The 13,182-nt window shown below is 33.3% G+C and overlaps 2 protein-coding genes across 2 annotated transcripts; both read right to left on the bottom strand.

Annotated features, from left to right (window-relative positions):
• Positions 1-4,583: 4,583 nt before the first annotated feature.
• Positions 4,584-7,122, bottom strand: LOC107408284 (zinc finger CCCH domain-containing protein 39). The gene is made up of 2 exons (XM_016015665.4): positions 5,897-7,122; positions 4,584-5,072 (listed from the first exon to the last, which is right to left on the bottom strand). The coding sequence occupies exons 1-2, from the start codon at positions 6,441-6,443 to the stop codon at positions 4,891-4,893; spliced, it is 729 nt and encodes a 242-aa protein (XP_015871151.2). The 5' UTR covers positions 6,444-7,122; the 3' UTR covers positions 4,584-4,890.
• Positions 7,123-8,739: 1,617 nt separating this feature from the next.
• On the bottom strand, positions 8,740-12,529 carry LOC107405761 (uncharacterized). The gene is made up of 9 exons (XM_016012849.4): positions 12,288-12,529; positions 11,692-11,880; positions 11,186-11,265; positions 10,447-10,506; positions 10,029-10,262; positions 9,895-9,957; positions 9,295-9,363; positions 9,099-9,144; positions 8,740-9,007 (listed from the first exon to the last, which is right to left on the bottom strand). Exons 1-9 carry the CDS (start codon positions 12,295-12,297, stop codon positions 8,940-8,942), a joined length of 819 nt encoding a protein of 272 aa, XP_015868335.2. The 5' UTR covers positions 12,298-12,529; the 3' UTR covers positions 8,740-8,939.
• Positions 12,530-13,182: the final 653 nt, after the last annotated feature.

Genomic DNA, 13,182 nt, shown 5'->3' with positions numbered 1-13,182 from the left:
ACACTGTACTCTTGCAATACTGCATAACCACCTTAAAATGTGGAATGTGTATAGTTGTCTGAATTAATTCTTTCAGTTTATGGTACCAAATGCTCAGGTGATGTCCAAGGGAAAATTGGAAACTTGCTTTTGCTAAAAGGGCAACTTATTATCTTGATGGAGATTTGGAGCATCAATCTTAGTTGCTGTGTCGAGCTTCATGGTATCTACAATCAACTTTTTCAAACTTTGGCTTGAAATGTTCATACTTGCCAAATTAAGATCCGTGTCTAAGGTCAAATTTTCAAGTCTAACAAATTTCATTCTTGGATTTTTGAAGCCACTCACTTGTAATGGTTTTCATGCTCATCAGGTTAAGTGACTTCAAATTATCACAGGCTGCCATCTCGCATGGTGTAGCTCTCCCTCCAAGAAATCTGAAAGACTCAAGACATGATGTTGAAACCTTAATATTTCCAAGTTTAAAGCAGAGTTCCACTTTAGTGCTCTTGTCCTTTGAATGGTTGGTATATCAAGGCTTATCAGCTTATTACAATTGAAAAATGTCAAGTTGTCAAGCAGATTTTGGACAAAAGTTTCATCCACATCCATTTGTTGCAAAACCAAAATTTGTAGATTAAGAAGGCTAATTGAACTATTCCAATTCTCCAACTCACATCCTTTCAAAGACAATGTGATTAATGTCTTGGAAGCGAGAAAAATATTAATACCTGCAGGCAAGTTGTAACACACTTTATTACCAGTCTTGGTGATTTCAAATTCAACATAAATCTCTTCCACTCTGGTATCATCTAATCCAGTGGTCGATTAGATGACTTAATTCTGGATCATAGGTGGTGATGTACAGCATCAATCTTCGAACACCCAACTTTTGTTTGAGGAATTTTTGCAAAGAAAGCTTCATTAAATCTGGGAAATCGTTTTCACCGTGATATTTTTGGATCAATGTCACATTGGGACATGTTGAGCTTATGTTTCTCCATGTCTTGGACAAAACACTTGTCAGAGCCAGTCTTGGACAAAACACTTGTCAGAGCCACATCTTTTGAATTAACAAAATAAAGTGTATAATGATGAATAGCTTCTGGCAATTTTGAAATCAAATCCATGAATGATGCCAAAATATTATTCCCCTGATCTTCTCAAGCTCTTAGATATTATATTTTTAGGTTACTTACACCCGTCCAATAATATATAATACAGACAACAGGGTTTGACTTTTAGCAGGACTCTTCTTTGTTGCAACAACTTTTAGCAGGACTCTAAAAAAGCGTTATAAATTAAATTATACATTAAAAAATATATAAATAAAAGACAAGGCGAGAGGTATATTATATATATATATATATATATATATATGAGAGTTGCTGCAGAGAGAACCGGTGTGCAGAGTGCACCGTCAACTGTCGTTTCTTTTCTTTGTTAGGTGTGTTGGCACCTTTTAAAAAAATATATATATATATATTTATTAAATCTGCACCACCACGTGGACTCAGATCCATTTTCTAGAAAAAATAAATAAATAAATAAACAAAAACAGCAATTTCTTACAGTAATTTTTCTTTTTTTCCCGTCAATCATTCTACCATTTCAATTAAACGGTGCGTTGCCACCTTTTTTGAAAAACAAAAAAAACAAAACACATTTTCTCCTTTTCTCCGCCCAATACTCAATACTGTTTTTCTATTTTTTCTTTCCTAAATCCCTAAACCAGAACCAGCTCCATCTTCTCTTCCTTTCTTTCCTCTCACCCACTTTTAGCTTCTCTTTCTCTCACCCACTTGCCGGCCAGCAGCTCACTGCAGTAATATAGCATTTTCAAATTCCTTCTTTTCCTCTCTCATTCTGCATTTTGATCTGCTTAGATTTTTTTTTTCCCAATATGTAATATGTGTTTGTTCCTTTTTTTTTATATGCTTATTTTTTAGTGCGTTTGTTGCTTGTTTATTTTGAGTGTGTTCTTTGCTCTATTGACATGATATTCCTCATATGTTAATTGGCTGGTTTGGAAGGCCACCCAGAACCTCTGTTGCAAACAGATGTTTTCCTCTTCCTTTGGTCTCAATGCGGTAACCTTTGCATGTGGCTTATTTGATTAGTGATCTAATCCTGGGTCAATTTCTGTAGCTTGTTTTCCTTTTTTTGATTATTTCATCAGAATTTACTCTCTGAATTTTCTTTGACAAGGTAGTTCAATATCTGTAGCTTATTTTCCTTTTTTTTTTTTTTTTTTTTTTTTTTAACCTTTTGGTAGAATCTAAACATGGGGGTTTCCTGTGCAAAGTTGACATTTCTTTTTCGTCGATTTTGCATAAATATTCTGCCCATGCTTTTTCACACTATCTGCTTTTAATTTGTGAAGCCTACCTAGTGGTGTAGGTTCCATAAATGTTTTGGCCTTTTTTTTTTTTTTTTCAAAAAGGTGCCAATGCACCTAACAGAGAAGAGAAACTGCAGTTGATGGTGCACTCCAAAACATGCGCACCGGTCCTCTCCGCAGCAACTCTCATGTATATATATTTTGAGAAAATAGTGGCTTGAGATATTTAAGTACGTACAAATTAGGAGTAATTGTCGGTTGCACTTGCACATACGAAATTAATTAAAGAAATCAAAAAACAATAGCTGCTAAATTTATGCATAGTTCACGCATAGATTTTTCAGTACAAAAATAAAAAAAAGATGGTGAATGTAGTCTATATAAGGGCACTGACTAGCCCTTAGTAATACACATAGAAAAATCAATATGAAAATAGTGTCTGATACATATAAATATGTATCAGCGAATGTATATTATTTCCTGTAGATATAAACCACCACATAAGTATACCTATGGCAATACAAAGCACCAAGAAATTCCTCTTGCAGTTCTTTTAGCAGATTGCTAAGTGGCCTTCCACTTCATCCATACCTGCCAAATTGATCCCCACGCTTTAGATATAATATTATGTAAATATAATTAAAGGAGAAATTGATTAATAAAGACAGATAGATAAAAAAGGAATTAATGAAGGTGTTAATTACTACTTAGTAGTAGCAGAATTGGTGGACAAGGTAGATGTAGTGCAGCCAAAAGTACAGCGATTGACAACATCTACAAAGAGATTTGACGCATGGTTCCATGCAGGGTGGTAGTGCAGTTTGCATACTTATTAAAAAATTCTGCAACTCCACCGCATTTCTTCACGCATCTATCGCTGCACCTATAAACTTTTGTAATTATCACCGGACCATTATTACCACTTGGTGTGCTTGAATCCTCATCCGCCGCAGCCAAGGATATCATATCACCATCACCCTCACCTTTACCTTCACCTGCTGTTGCTGCTAGCGACGAAGATGAAGATGGACCAGACAGACCTTCCACTGCAAATTGTGATATACAAACAAGCACCAGGATCACTGTCACCATATCCACCTTTGCTTTACCAACTCTTTCCATTGATAATATTGCTTGCTTATAAATTACGGTTTTTTCTTTCTTTTTTTTTTTTTTTTTTTCTTCTTTTTTTTTTGACCTTTTACAAGTTTTTTTCTATTTGTTATTATAAGCTTGAAGTTTGATTTAACAAATACTGTTCTGTCTGTGATTAATATATAGACATGGTACACTTTGATATTGCATGAGATTTGGTAGACTTCCGTCATTTAAAATTAAAGATTTATGATTTGGAAATTAGAGACTTTAATTTTATTGATTATTCAAATTTTTGTTTATAAATTAATCCAAAATGCATTAACTTTGTTGAGTTGGATGCAGTGATTCAAGTGAAACTACTAAAGACGTTTTGGAAGATCGTAATGACTTTTGGTGCAAAGAGAGAGGTAGTTTGTGGGAATCAGAAAATTTAACAATTTTCTGATTGTCTTCGTTTGCTGTGCTAAATTTGGGATTAACTCTTTAGTCAATTTTTTTTTTTTTTTTTTTTTTTGAATGTCCGGTAATCTCGATTTTAAAAATGGTCAGATTTGTATATATTTTATTCCACAAAAATTGTATGATATTCTACTCTTGTTAGGGCCGTTATTAGAGAATTATAAAAACAACTAGATGTAGTCAACTTGATGACTTATTAAACCCCATTGGCTTCTAAATTCTAAGACAGCCAGTTAATTAGCTATTTACTTACTAATTATAAATTAATGATGGCCTTCTCTTTTCCCCATACTTATTAATATTAGTTATTATCTTTTTCACAACGTATATCAGTCACTAATAATATTATTATCTCTTCTAAACATATCCTATGCTATTTATTCTAAACATCCTTCTATTTCAAAACTCGAAAAGTTAGAGGCATACAATCTTTCCACCTAATGATTTATTACTATTCACCAAAAAAAAATTATCACCGTTTATTTTTTTCATCAACACATATTGCCTTGGAAAAATAAATAATAGCGAGGAGAAAATAAATAAATAAAGGGAACTCCAGTAATTTTTATAAAAGCTCCTTTCACTCCCAAAGATATGTCAACAGAAAGCTTTCTAAAAGTTATTGCAAAAATTTTATTTTGTTTTTTTGGAAATATATATATATATATATATATATATATATATAGAATACATGTGTCATAGCATGTGTTTGAAAAAGAACCACGTATATATAACGTTGAATTCATTGAACGACGACAAGAACTTAAAAGGAAATTAAAACGTCTTATACTATCTACATACATATACCAAACGAATACTTTTTGGTATATACTTTTGACCCCTGAACCAACATAAACGACCCTTTGTTAAGCTAAGTATCAAATCCAACTTCAGGTTAAAAGGGATACAGAAGGAGTTTCTTATATTTATACCGAGTCACTAACCTAAAATTGTGCTTTCTTTTACCATTACTAATTCCATTTTGTATGCTAGCTATGCAGAAGAGGCAGTTCCTAAATCCAATCAGCATAGATGCGACTCATCCTCCCAAGTTCACTCCATGTGAACTTCAAGTCCTGCAATTCAAGCCCTGTTCTACAACTTAATGCATTCTTGGCACTATCACAAGTCTTTGGAATGGTAGGCTGCGAAATTCCACATCCCAGTGAAGTGTGGCCGCTAAACTTCTGCATTTCTGTAATCAAAATGACAAATCAACAATGAACATATATATCTAAGTCTTAATTCTCTGTCCGTTTAACATCCATGAAAAAAAAAGAATAACAAATATAGAAAAGTGCTAGACATTCGTAGCTGGTGATAGCATTTGCCATTTATTCAGCCCAAATAGAAAGATGGTTCTCTTTTTTTTATGTTATTAGAACTACTCCAGTTTCATGCAATTCAACTACTTTGTTTGGGAGATAATAAGTAGCAGGAACTTCACTCCTTACCAAATGGAAAGTTACTAAACCTTTTTTATTTGTTATATAAGAATTTAGAAACATTTTTTATTTTTTATATAAGAATTTAGAAACACTAATCAGTACTGATACTGGTCATCTAATTCATATCAAATCTCCATGGCAACCCATCCCCATATACTTGAACCAACTTTCCCGTTTGTCTCCTTTCTGGGTAAAGAGAAAAAGCCTGAGAAACTATGGTTCAACTTTCTACAACATTGCCAAATTACATCTTAACCAAATATCCCAGGTAAAGATCCTAAGAGCCTCTCTTTTCTTACAAATCTCCGAAATATGTTGCTCCACCAGCATATACAAAACTGAACATCAGTTTTTGGGATTCACTGGAGATTAACAACATACCACAATGAAAATGAATATCTATAGAGCTTTCACTAGAAGTCAGATTGGCTTAAAGATATCAATTCCCCCTACTTTTCCCCGTAATTTTGACTAATCACTGTGTAAATATGGAAATATGTTAAGAATTCAGCATCCTAAATAATCATCATCGGCAAAAAGGCTTTAAACTAGGCCACTTTCCTTAATATACCTGCGCGTCCATGAGCAAAGCAACAATCTCTGCCGTAAGCGCAGTTTCTAGTTCTGTCCCAGTTGTAACACAGCTTTGTTTTGAAAATAACTGGCTTCGGATTCAACCGATTGGCATCAAGATTCCTGTTCACCCATCTTTTTCCCTCCAGTCTACTCGAACCAGTGATATGAGACTCTGTTGACCCAGTACTAGTATCAATGGCTATCGCCCACTCTTCTCTAACATTCCCATTCCGGTGTCTGAACGTTTTTGGTAGCTCCAATCGGTCCTTTTCGTTCAGAACTCCTTGGCTACGAAGCAAAGGCCTTCGGACATCCGCCGACCCATGGGCAAAACGGCATTTATATCCATAGGTACAACTACCGTATTTGAATTTTTTGCATAGTTGGGACTTGAAATTGTTTTGCGCCATTGGGATCCTCGAATTCGAGGCAACTTTGGGAATACTGGGATTCTTGAAAGATTGGCATTCAATGGCAGACATTGATTCAAGATTTGGAGCAAACAGTTGGGGGGTATCTGTACGAACGCTCTTGTTGGTCATGGTATACAGCTGGTGAACCTAAAGCCGATTTGTTTTACTGTGTTCAAACTTTTTTCCAGGAAAAAAAAAAAAAAAAGAAGAAGAAGCTGACCCAGATGGAAAATTTAAAGGACAAAACAGAATGATGGTCAATCAAGAACGAAGGGATTTTTGTAAATTGGGGATGTGTCGGATTGACCCAGGAGGACCAGGAGCTTACTTAGACAGAAAGATGAAGAAAACCCATATTTTAATGTGATCCAAAAACATTAAAGTTGGATTCAATGAAAGTTACCCATGAAGCATGACATGCAGAGCAGCGAGGAAAAAAAAGTGATTCGCAAAGAAATAGTTGTTTTAAGAGCTAGGAAGGGTAAGAAGAATTTAGGAGAAGAGCAATTGATTTACAGAGGAACCCATAAAAATTTGTTTATACAAAAAACCAAGGGGAAAAAAAAAAAAATGAAAAAGCCAGCAGGCAAAACCCTGACGATGTGGATGATACCTCATGCCATGGAAGGGACTCTGTCTTTGTCACAGTCCGTGAGCGGTTGTTTTGCCGCGCGCCAACCCAGATTGATCCTCCTGATCCGGGGCGGGTTTAGTTGCTAATTAATGTTTTAATTAATTTAATTAAATAATACAAAATCACCATTGTTTTTCTTTTGTGCGCCCAGGCTTCAATTGATTCAGTGTATTATTGAAAATAATTGATGAATATCATCATCTTCCTTTACAATCAAAATAACCTACATATATGATTGAAAATTAAAACAAAATAATAATAATAATAATAATAATTGATAGGGTGTTATATGATCTCTTATTAAAGTCCAATACATAATTCTTGTCAAATTTAAAGCAGCTTTCCACCTCTTTGATACATATATCTGCCAAATTAATGAGAAGAACAATTAATAATTGGCCAATACAATAGGATTTTATATATATTTTGGCAAAGAAAATGATATTATATATTAAGGTTGAGAGCATGTGATTGGCAAGGTATGGTTTGGCAAGGTATGGTGCAAGTATTAATGCAGGTGGTGTATTCAGACTGGTTCTTTGCAAGTGGCATGCATTTTCTGGACATAGACCCTTGCAAATAGGACTTCGTCTTCTCTATAACACTAACACCAACACCTGTAGTAGTTGTAGTCCAAACAACATCATCACTAATATTCCCAAAACATTTTTTTTTTTTTTTATGGGAGGAGGAATACGGTGTATGGACGATTCACATGTAGATCACGGATCTTGATGAGCCGTCGTCAATATTCATACACAGAGAAAGTATTGATGATAACACCATTCATTTCAGGGTCTAAATACGGACCGTCCGTATCATAGACATAGTCTATATATATATATATATATATATATATATATATGTATATATATATTTTGTATTTTGAATTTTAGCATTTTTGAGATAATTCTTAATATACATTTATAAGCCTCCCAAACCTTCCTATGCATATTTATATGAGAATATATATAACCTTCCTATGCATATTTATATGAGAATATATATATATATATATATATAGGAGGTTAAATACTCCTCCTTAGGTTTAAAGTTTTTTCCAACATAGAGTCTTTAAAAATATTATCATGTGTTAATATTTGTATAATTCTTTACTCGACTACTTCCTCTAATTCTCTATATTTGATAACATAAATAATAAATTAAAATAAAATTATTTATAACCCAAACTAATACAAAAAGAGTTTATGTTTGATCAATAACTAAAACGTTTATAATAAAATATTATATGATTTCTATTTTTCGTATCAAAAAAAAAAAAAAACAAATTATACTAATTGTAACACTTACATTCTTTTTCTTTTATTTTTATTTATTTTTTGCCTAAAACATAAGGAAAATATGAAACATCAGATATTCATAATGCGAAAAAGATAATCATACGACGCGTTTTATTTGATTTAAATGAGATTCATATCAAGTTATCTTCTAATGTATTAAATATGCAAATATATCTTTCTTTTAATTAAGAATTCAAGTTTATTGAGTTTTATAACTTTTTCAAGGAAGAGTTTTATAATTTATTGCTGTGATCCAAATATTAACTTAAAGGTGACGTCTTTTGGCATAGACATAGAGCAAGAAAATATAACAATCATGTCTCTTGGCTACACATAACGAGACATTGATGGGGACAGCTCTTTAATTCACTATAAAAATGATTTTATTCACTCATTTTCGTATATTTCATCCACCGTTTTCTTTTACATAAGGTAAAGCTTTTCCTGGGATCCAAGCGTTAATCAATTGGAAAGAACATGAGAAGGGATAAAAAGAAGAAAAATTAAGAGTGAAAATTTATTATAATTTCCAGTTATAATAAATATTTTCCAAACATTTAGGTACAAATGGCATAAAATATATAGCTAGCAATATATTAGTGTTCGATGGTGTTGCAGTAATGAATAAACCAATCTCGAAAAAGAGTTCTCTTCCACAAAGTGTAAATCAAACAACATCATCCCGATAATCTATTGAAGCTTAATCCCGGGAAATGAGGGTAGAATGGCAATGAGAGCGTCGTTATATCCAACAGGATCTGTTAAGCATAAAAGAGCAACGACATTGAGAGATGAAGATATGGGTGAGGCAAAAGAAAAAGAAAGCAAGAAAAACAAGACCACACTTACCACCATCCTCTACTAGGATCTTGATCACCTCCCCAGTTACATCAGACTGGAAAAGAAACCATGAAATGATCAATAAAATGTACCCCACATAACGTAAATGAGAGAAAAACCAAAAGATGAAAGAGTTTGAGCAAATAGCACATTTTTATGCCCCACACACACATACAAAAATGAAAAACTTTGTCAAGACACAAACCTCAATTGGGAGCTCTCCTCCAAGCTGTTCTACAAAGCAGATCACTTTGCCCTCCTCCACTACTTGCTTCTGTTGAATTATATAACAGAGAAAATCATATGCATCGGCATATTTCAGACTTAGCCAGGAAAAAACTGAATATGGTGTCCATGATTTCCAACTTTGCTTAGCATGAAAAGCAAAAGTTTAATAGATTGAATGGATGTGTTAAACCTCTGTGGACTAAACAGGCATCTCGGAAGTTATCGGACAACATCACATGATATTTTCCAAATGTTGACATTCACATAAACCTAGTTTAACCAAGTCATCTTTTAAGGTGGGCTTATTAAAAAGCAATTGCATTTTCATTCGAACAACTTATTCAAATAAAATAAAGAAACAGCAAATAAGTTCATCAACAAAAGAGTTCAAGTCATCTACAAAAGAAACCAGGAAATATTATCTTTTAAAAGATTCATTTCAAATACTATGAAATATCAAAGGGAAATAATTCACTTTTATGTCAAATCCAAATATTCTTAAGTTTGCAATAATTGCAGGTTGGAAATTCTGTAAAATAATTCCTCAAAAATAAATAAAATTCCTAATAAGGAGTACCTCCTGACATGGCGGTGGAGCACGCTTCCCCTTTATGGTCCGAGATCTCCTAAAAAACCCTACCTGAACCCATATATGGTTTTAGTACCCAGATTTTCCAGGACATTAGAAGCATTTATATTTAGGGTTCTTACCCTTGGAGACCGAATTATCACCAAACCTTCATCTGCCGGATTATCTAGCATAGTTTGGATATCCCTTGAAGAAGTTGGCGGCTTCATTATAGCTAACGATTCTGAAGAAACAGACCCATTTGAAGCCGGTTCTTCAGCTGTTGTACTTGCACTGACAGGAACAGGACTTGGGATTGGTGCAGTACTGATTTTTCCAGTCAAGTCCCTCAACAAATGCAACTGGAACCCCCCAAGCTGGTGATAGTTGGAGATAGACATAATAATTCAAACAGGAATGATTTATAGTAAGAAAAACAAGCAAAACAAAAAGGACAAACTCCAACATTTAAGCTTGGAATTGAAGATATATTTGCACTTCACTTTCGTAAGTTCAAAAAGGAAAAAAGAAGGAATAATGATACTTGTTAGCACTGCTTACTTTTAATTCAAACTCTGCAATTGAAGTTGTGTCACATATTTTTGTCAGGAGAGATTCTACCTGCAAACAAAATTAATATTATTATTCATTTCAAACTCAAATTGAAACTAAAACCACAAGCTTCTATCACATGAAGTAACAAAAGATGGAATACATGAAACCCGAGGGTTTAAAGGACATGCCATAGATGTCATAAAGAATCCTATGCAAGTCCAAAAGATGGTTTGTTGCACATGTTCACGCAATAGCAATAACAGGTAACTAACCCTCCCAGTATTTTCCACCACAATAGAAAAAAAATAATGGAAAGTACTTATTGATTGCAACAATTTGACATTAACCTAACTCACACAATAACCGGCAGGAGATTGCATAACACACAGACAACTAAGAAATTAAAAGATGCAGTAGTCAGTTACATAGAGGTTATATCTACACAAGATTTTACCAACAACTTTATTTTAGAGAAACACGTTTAGTTGTTCCCTAGTAGCCAAATGAATTCAATTCTAAATGGAAAGAAATTTAGGTTTTTCTCTTCATTTTAATGCTCAAAACATAGTAAATGATACCATGCTATAAAAAAAATAAATAAATAAATAAAAAATCCAAAAGCATATAAATGGCAAAATTGGATCTCCTCAATAAAGATATATTGATGGTAACAAAAGGTAAAAAGCAACGATATTGCAAGTCAGATTTAATAATACCGACATGTGACAATGATTAGCAAACTTACCTCATCAAAATTTGGAATGAGCTGGCTTCTGGAACCAGAATATTTATTCTCTTCAGAACTGTCTTCTAAAGTTGTAGCAGCTGTTACATAACCAATCAAAGCACATAGATATAAGCAAAGGTAAAGTTTTAGTTTTGCAGAAGCAAAACACAGTAAGTTAGATGTTTTTGTCACTCCTTTATTATTATCTGGATTGAGGAATTTCATTATCTTTATGATAAAATAAATTTCGGTATTGAACCTGTAGTACTAGTTGTTTATTTGTTTTTTCATACACTTTGTAGAATCCTTTGACAAGGGGAATCAAATCACACCGTATCTGCGTTTGTTCATCAGATGATGTTACACATATTGAGATGGTAATGGCCTAGCCACATGATAGACACTTTGACTTCTTGAGAGTCAAGAATATTTTTCTACATTCGTTAAGCAATGGTAGTATTTTGATAACATAATTTCATTTGATGGATTAGGCAAGAAAGAACAAAAAAACAGAGACAACTTACACAGAGTTTCTAATGATGAACCCCTGCAAACGCTCAACAATCTCTTTGATGATCTTGATATTATGCAACCTGCATATTGTAGTGGTCTTTGCCCTGCTGAAGTCCTCATGTTGTAAAATTGTAAGGACCCAGCTCTTCTTCTACCAAAGTTCAGGTTAGAAATTTTTATATTTAATGTCCCTAAGTTACCTGTGGCATAAATTGTATCAGAAATGACAGGACCTAAGTATATAGTCTTACAACAAATTCCTTCATTAACATATTGAACATATATTTTCTATCCATGCTTTGAAACTATAATGATTTAATTCGTATAAGGAAAAGAAGTCGATGGTGCAACGAAACCACAGAACTTACTGCAAATCAAGCATGGGCAAAGGAGAAACTTTTAACAATTTTAAAAAAGAAAAATGTAATTTTTAATACTGACTTTAATAAATCAATAAATATAGCATACATTGAGTGGAAAAGGTAACAATTTGTGGGGTTCCTTCATACCCAGAAAACCCAATCCCTCAAAATTCCCATTGCCCCCAATATGACAAAATCATTCCAAGGAAGACCAAATCTTCAAAATACAAAATAAAGAAACTTACAGGCAGCCATGAAATCTTTGAACCTTGAGGAGACCAAAGGAAGCAGAAAAGTGGACCCAAAAAAGCTTCAGAAAGTTGAAGTCTTTGTAAAATCAGGAAGCAAACTGTGATTGAAAATGAAAACCCAAACCCGACAGTTGTTTCTTAAACCCCATCACTCAGCAGAGAGCCAAAGTTCGAAGTTACACACGGCCGTTAACTTCTAAGTTGTAGGGTGACAATTGAAATATACTGCTACAGCTGGAAGAGGATTAGTTGGGCCCAGAATTTATTTTTATTCTTTTGTTTGTTTGTTTGTTTGTTAATTTTTTTTTTTTTTTTTAAGAATAAAAACTAAAAATAAATTACGTCTCCTTTCCTGATGGGGATTGAACTCTGTCTCCTGTTCTGTTAGGTTTTAGGTTTACAAAATTCAATAACAATTAAAATAGATTTAAAAAAATTAAGATGTAAATTACTCAAATAGATTAAAAAAAATAAAGATATAAATTACTAAAACTTACGCATGGCTAACTTTATTTTTTCTAATATGATTTTGGTAAGCTAACTTGGAAGATATTCAACTTTTCAAAATTTGTTCCAAGTTGTACAGTCTCTAAATTATAATATTAAACATACGCTCTTTTTTTTCCAACCAAAAGAGTATGAGTCGCTAATTTCACCTAATTTCACAAGAAAAATGTGCAATAATTTTTTAAATAAAAAACGCGTGAGGAAGCTTTGCAACCCTTTTTATTTTTTTTTTTGGGTTGAATGGAAGTTTTTGCAACATGTTTTTTCTGACGAAGGTACTAGAAATATAAGCAATGGAGAAATATTCTCTCGATTAGATTGGGCTAGAAAGTGGGTTTTACCATGGCCCTATAGCCCAATCCATCCTAGCTCAAATTAGTTA

Source organism: Ziziphus jujuba, chromosome 1, assembly GCF_031755915.1.
Source record: "Ziziphus jujuba cultivar Dongzao chromosome 1, ASM3175591v1".
Lineage (NCBI taxonomy): Eukaryota > Viridiplantae > Streptophyta > Magnoliopsida > Rosales > Rhamnaceae > Ziziphus > Ziziphus jujuba.
This window is presented reverse-complemented; position numbering and strand designations above follow the sequence as displayed.